Source organism: Psammomys obesus, unplaced genomic scaffold (genome assembly GCF_907164565.1).
Source record: "Psammomys obesus unplaced genomic scaffold, mPsaObe1.curated_primary_1811, whole genome shotgun sequence".
Taxonomy (NCBI): Eukaryota; Metazoa; Chordata; class Mammalia; order Rodentia; family Muridae; genus Psammomys; species Psammomys obesus.
Window position 1 is genome coordinate 554,976 of NW_026591560.1, and position 6,960 is coordinate 561,935.

Below are 6,960 nucleotides of genomic sequence, written 5' to 3' on the forward strand. Positions count from 1 at the left end.
AGGCGGAAATCAGAAGGAGCTGACGGACTTGGTCTTCTCTTCCGCAACCTTTGGGAGACGTCCCAGAGGTGTCTGAGAGAGTTTGGGTGGGTTCAAGTCCCACCGACTCTCATCTGAGTGGGGGCCAGCTTGGCTCCCCGTCTGACTGGAAGTACGAGCCGACTCGGGCTTTTTGGGGCTTCGCCCCTGACCAAAGGCTACGTGCTCCATTTGGGAGACAGAGAAACCGGATCTCCAACACAGTCTCCATCTGAATTTTTGCTTTCAGTTTTGCGCCGATCTCGTGCCGAGCGGCTTGTGTTGTGTTTTGTCTGTCTAATTTTTGTTATAAGTATAGTAAGTGTTTTCTATCTAGCTGAAAACATGGGACAAACTGTCACCACCCCCAAAAGTTTAACTTTACAGCATTTCAAGGAAGTCCGTGATATCGCCCACAACCTCTCGGTGGATGTGCAAAAAGGGAAATGGGACACCTTCTGTTCATCGGAGTGGCCCACCTTTGACGTGGGCTGGCCATGAGATGGCACTTTTAACTTAGAAGTTATTTTACAGGTTAAAGTCAAAGTCATGGATCTTGGACCCCATGGACATCCTGACCAAATTCCCTATATCATCACATGGGAATCTCTGGTCAAGAATCCCCCACCATGGGTAAAACCTTTCCTTCCCCCTCGGCCGAGGTCCACCCCGTCCGCCCCTTTTCTTTCTCCTCCACTAGTTCCAGCCCCGGCTAACTCTACACTTTTTCCGGTTCGTATGAAGTCGGATCCAAAGGAGACCTCTGGGCAAAAGAAGACACCCCCAGTGCTGCCGGCAGATGATGGCCCCCTTCTGGACCTCCTAACTGAACAACCTCCTCCATACGGGAACCCGGACCCTGTACCTGTGGAGGAACCGGAGGGGGCGGCTGCAAGACGGGAACCCCAAGAAGAACCCCCCTCGTCCCCGGTAGCAGGGCGACTGAGGGGACGTCGGGAAATAACTCCTGATCCTTCCTCTCAGGCATTTCCGTTGCGGATGGGGCCAGACCGCCAACTCCAATACTGGCCCTTCTCCGCGTCTGACCTATATAATTGGAAAAATAACAATCCCCCTTTTTCAAAGGACCCTTCTAGGTTAACAGCCCTTATCGAGTCCATTCTAGTGACCCACCAGCCTACCTGGGATGATTGCCAGCAGCTGCTTCAGGCGCTGCTGACCACAGAGGAGAAACAGCGAGTCATCTTAGAGGCCCGCAAAAATGTTCCAGGAGATGACGGACAGCCTACCCAACTACCCGTCCGGATTGACGCTGCCGTCCCCTTGGAACGACCCAATTGGGATTTCTCCACCGAACGCGGTAGGGAACACCTACGTCTCTACCGCCAGTTGCTTATAGCGGGTCTCCGTGGGGCTGCAAGGCGCCCTACCAATTTGGCCCAGGTTAAGTTGGTGACTCAAACATCTGAGGAGTCCCCTTCTGCTTTCTTAGAGCGACTTAAAGAGGCATACCGTATGTACACTCCCTATGATCCAGAGAGCCCAGATCAGGCGACTAACGTGGCCATGTCCTTCATCTGGCAATCTGCCCCAGATATCAGAAGGAAGTTAGAGAGACTAGAAAACTTAAGAGAGTGTTCAGTGCAGGATTTGCTGAAGGAGGCAGAACGGATTTTTAACAAGAGAGAAACACAGGAAGAGAGAGATGAGAGACTGAAGAAAGAAGCAGAGGAGAGAGAGAATGTGAGAGAACGTAAGAGAAACAGGGAATTCAGTAAGTTGTTGGCCACCGTAGTGACAGGTAAGAGGCAGAATAGACAGGACCTGGGAGGTCGAAGAAACTTCCCACTGGATAAAGATCAATGTGCTTACTGTAAAGAAAAAGGTCATTGGGTCCAAAACTGTCCGAAAAAGCCAAAGGGGCCACGCAAACTCCGGCCTCAAACTACCCTACTCAATCTCGAGGATTAGGGAGGTCGGGGTCAGGAGCCCCCCCCTGAACCCAGGATAACCCTTAACGTGGGGGGCCAACCCGTCACCTTCTTGGTGGACACCGGAGCTCAACACTCAGTGCTCACCACGTCTCCAGGACCCCTGTCTGATAAGTCAGCATGGGTTCAGGGAGCTACTGGAGGGAAGAAGTGCCGCTGGACCACCGAAAGAAAGGTACTGCTTGCTACTGGTAAGGTGACCCATTCCTTTCTGCATGTACCTGATTGCCCTTACCCTTTGCTTGGAAGAGACCTATTAATGAAGCTTAAAGCGCAGATTCATTTTGAAGGGACTAAAGCCCATATTACGGGGCCACAGGGACAACCATTACATGTCTTGACCATTAACCTGGAGGATGAATATCGGTTACATGAGCCTGAGAGGCCCCCTGAGGGGCCTCCGGCTGAGGACATATCTGACTGGTTGGACAACTTCCCATCTGCCTGGGCAGAAACAGGGGGAATGGGATTGCCTACCCAACAGCCACCTCTAATTATACCCCTCAAAGCGACCGCAACTCCGGTCTCCATCAGACAATACCCTATGTCTCGAGAGGCCTACCAAGGAATCCGGCCCCACATAAAGAGGCTCTTGGAACAGGGAATCTTGACCCCTTGCCAGTCTCCCTGGAATACTCCCCTCTTTCTGGTCAAAAAGCCAGGCACAGGCGATTATCGCCCCGTTCAGGACCTAAGAGAGGTCAATAAGAGGGTAGAGGATATACACCCAACAGTCCCTAATCCATACAGTTTGCTGACCGGATTACCACCGGCCTATATTTGGTATACAGTCCTGGACCTCAAGGATGCATTCTTTTGCCTAAGGCTCCATCCTCAGAGCCAGTCCATTTTTGCCTTTGAATGGAAGGACCCAGAGTTGGGGTTATCAGGACAACTCACTTGGACTAGGCTCCCCCAAGGGTTCAAGAATAGCCCTACCCTGTTTGACGAGGCATTACATCGAGACCTGGCTAACTTTAGGGTATTACACCCAGCCCTAATCTTGCTCCAATACGTGGATGATCTCCTCCTGGCTGCAAGAACTGAAGAACAATGTAGGGAAGGAACAAAGGCCCTCTTGAGGGCTTTGGGAACTCTGGGATATAGGGCCTCAGCTAAAAAGGCCCAAATATGTCAGAGGCAAGTCACCTACTTAGGCTATCAGATCAGGGATGGTCAAAGATGGCTGACAAGAGCACGAAAACAAACAATCCTGAATATTCCAGTGCCTAAAAGCCCAAAGCAGTTAAGGGAGTTCTTGGGAACGGCAGGGTTCTGCCGGCTCTGGATTCCAGGATTTGCCGAAATGGCTGCACCGCTCTACCCACTCACCAAACCAGGTACCCTTTTCACCTGGGGGAATGAGCAACAAACGGCCTTCACAGCTATTAAAGAGGCCTTAATAACCTCCCCCGCATTGGGGCTTCCCGACTTAAATAAGCCCTTTGAGCTATTTGTTGATGAGAAACAAGGCTATGCAAAAGGAGTCCTGACTCAAAGACTGGGACCATGGAGGCACCTGATTGCCTACCTGTCCAAGAAACTTGACCCGGTGGCTTCAGGGTGGCCTCCCTGTTTGAGGATGGTCGCGGCAATTGCCCTCCTAACCACAGACTCAAGTAAGCTAACAATGGGGCAACCGATAACAATTTTGGCTCCTCATTCAGTGGAAGCCCTGGTCAAACAACCTCCGGGCCAATGGCTTTCAAATGCCCGCATGACCCACTATCAGTCCCTACTACTAGACACTGATCGCGTACGTTTTGGCTCTGTGGTAACACTCAATCCAGCATCACTACTTCCCCTACCGGAGAGTCCAGAAACTCATGACTGTCTCCAGATACTTGCAGAGGTACATGGCACCCGGCCTGATTTGACCGATCAGCCCCTCCCTGACGCCGACTTCACCTGGTACACAGACGGGAGCAGTTTTTTAGACAACGGAGAACGAAGAGCAGGGGCTGCGGTCACCACTGAGACTAAGGTAATTTGGGCTAGAGCCTTACCACCTGGTACCTCGGCACAGCGGGCTGAACTCATCGCCCTGACTCAAGCCCTCCAGATGGCAGAAGGTAAGAAGCTTAACGTCTATACCGATAGCCGCTATGCCTTTGCCACGGCCCATATTCATGGGGAAATATACCGAAGAAGGGAACTGTTGACCTCGGAGGGAAAAGAAATTAAAAACAAGGCTGAAATACTAGCCTTGCTCGAGGCGTTGTTCCTACCCTTAAAGTTGAGCATCATTCACTGTCCGGGCCACCAAAAAGGGAACAGCCCTGAGGCTCGAGGTAACCGCCTGGCAGATGAAACTGCCCGCAGGGTGGCTCAACAGGAGAGCCCTACTGTTTCTCAAGTCCTGACAATAGAGGAAACAATCATAGACTCCCCTACACGAGATCAAGGGCCTGTTTTTCAATATAGCCAGGAAGACCAAAACCTACTAAAAGAAATGGGGGCTACCTACCACCCTAAGACGCAGAGATGGACATTAGAGGGAAAACTAGTGTGGCCCCAACGTCTGACCTATTACTTGGTTGATCATCTCCATAAACTGACCCACCTGAGTTACAGAAAGATGAAAGCCCTTCTTGAAAAAGAAGAAAACACCTACCATCTGCTGGGGAAAGACAAGATTCTACAGCAAGTGGCAGAAAGGTGCACCGTGTGTGCACAAGTAAATGCTGGACACAGTAAGGTGGGTCCTGGGGCCAGAGTTCGGGGACACCGACCCGGAACCCATTGGGAAGTTGATTTCACAGAAGTCAAGCCTGGACTATATGGATACCGGTATCTGCTGGTGTTCGTGGACACTTTCTCTGGATGGGTAGAAGCCTACCCTACCAAACATGAAACTGCCAGAGTTGTCACCAAAAAGCTTTTGGAAGAAATCTTCCCCAGGTATGGTATGCCACAGGCACTGGGCTCTGACAACGGCCCTGCATTCATCTCCCAGGTAAGTCAGTCGGTGGCCACACTACTGGGGATTAATTGGAAATTACACTGTGCTTATCGTCCCCAAAGCTCAGGACAGGTAGAACGAATGAATAGAACTATTAAGGAGACTTTAACTAAATTGACGCTTGCAACTGGCGTTAGGGATTGGGTGACCCTCCTCCCCTTAGCACTGTATCGGGCCTGAAATACACCTGGCCCTCATGGACTCACTCCTTTTGAAATCCTCTATGGTGCCCCACCGCCAGCTGCCCACTTCCTCGACCCTGACATAGCCTCTTTCTCTCGACCTTCTCTCCAAGCTCATTTACAGGCTCTGCAAATCGTACAACGGGAGGTCTGGAAACCACTGGCAGCTGCGTACCAAGAACAGCTAAATCAACCTGTGATACCCCACCAATTCCAGATCGGGGACGTGGTCTGGGTGCGACGACATCAGACCAAGAACCTAGAGCCGCGCTGGAAGGGACCCTACACTGTACTACTAACGACACCCACGGCCCTAAAGGTAGACGGCATCGCAGCCTGGGTCCACGCCTCCCACGTCAAGGCCGCCGATCCCGAACTCCTACCCGACCACCCGGAGTCGAAAGCCAGATGGAAACTTCACCGCACCCAAAATCCCTTAAAGATAAGATTGACTCGTGGGGAGCCCTAATAAGCTTGTGTCTAATTTTAAGTCTAGAAATAACTTATGCTTCCCCTCATCAGGTTTACAATTATACTTGGGTCATCGAAAACCAAGCTGGGGATATAGTCATGACAAGCTCCTCTATTGGGGCCCAGCCCCATTGGCCAGATTTAGAAGTGGATCTCTGTGCCCTTGCCCTTGGAGCAGATACCGACTGGGCAGTTCCTGATATTTTTTGGCCTCCACCTGGGGGCCGAGCGCCTGAACGGATAACCCCAGGACGGGCCACTGATCCAAGCTGCATCAATTCGGTTGGAAGGGCCCTTTTGCGGGGCCCTCCCGGCAGTGGGGTATGGGGTATTTATGTCTGTCCCGGTACACATCGGAATAGAACTCTCCATCATAAATGTGGGTGGACAGATCAATATTTTTGTGCCTCATGGGGATGTGAAACCTCAGGAGACACTCACTGGAAGCCCTCCTCCTCCTGGGACTATATTACAGTAAAAAGAAAGAATCCCACATCCGTCCCTCTTAATACACCTCTCCAACAAACCACGTTGGGGGTATGTAATCCCCAGGGCAAAACCAAAGGATGGTGCAATCCCCTGTTGATTCAATTTACTCCACAAGCCAAACACCAGATTTGGACTTCACAAGGATTTAGATGGGGCCTCCGGGTTTATAAAGATCGAAAGGACATAGGCCTCACCTTTCGGATCAGGCTTAAAAAGGCCTTACCTATTACTAGGTCTGTGGGCCCCAACCCGGTCTTGTCAGATCAGAAAAGACCCTCTCAGCCAAAACATCCATCCCTATGGCCCACGGCCCCAAATGCTTCTGTTTCTTCCCCTAGCCCGACTGTCATAGGCCCTACTATACAGCCTCCCCGGAGGCCTGGATCAGGAGATAGACTTCTAGATCTAATAACAGGAGCTTATCAGGTGCTAAACCACTCCAATCCCGATCAGACCCAAGAATGCTGGTTATGCCTAGTTTCAACTCCACCCTATTATGAAGGATTGGCCGTAATGGGTAACTTTTCTAACCATACAAGCCCTCCAGCGAGCTGCTACCCCTCTGCCCAACATAGATTGACTCTGTCTGAAGTGTCCGGGCAGGGGCTTTGTGTCGGAAAGATACCTGTGGCTTATCAGCAACTTTGTGATTCCACTGCCAATATTGATACCGGAAATTACTACCTGACTGGTCCCAATGGTACCTATTGGGCATGTAATACCGGCCCAACCCCCTGCATATCAGCTATAGGCTGGAATGCTGGTTCTGACTTTTGTGTCCTTATTGAATTATGGCCTAAGATAGTCTATCACAAACCGGGCTATATCTGCAGACACTTTGAAGAAAGAATTCGGTACCATAGGGAACCCGTGTCTTTAACCTTGG

General features: G+C 51.0%; 1 protein-coding gene across 1 annotated transcript; it reads left to right on the plus strand.

The window, feature by feature from the left end:
- Positions 1 to 363: 363 nt before the first annotated feature.
- Positions 364 to 5,759, plus strand: LOC129679350 (uncharacterized). Its single transcript, XM_055610434.1, is given in 1 exon segment — positions 364 to 5,759. A coding segment is annotated over 1 exon segment (5,220 nt). The 3' UTR covers positions 5,584 to 5,759.
- Positions 5,760 to 6,960: the final 1,201 nt, after the last annotated feature.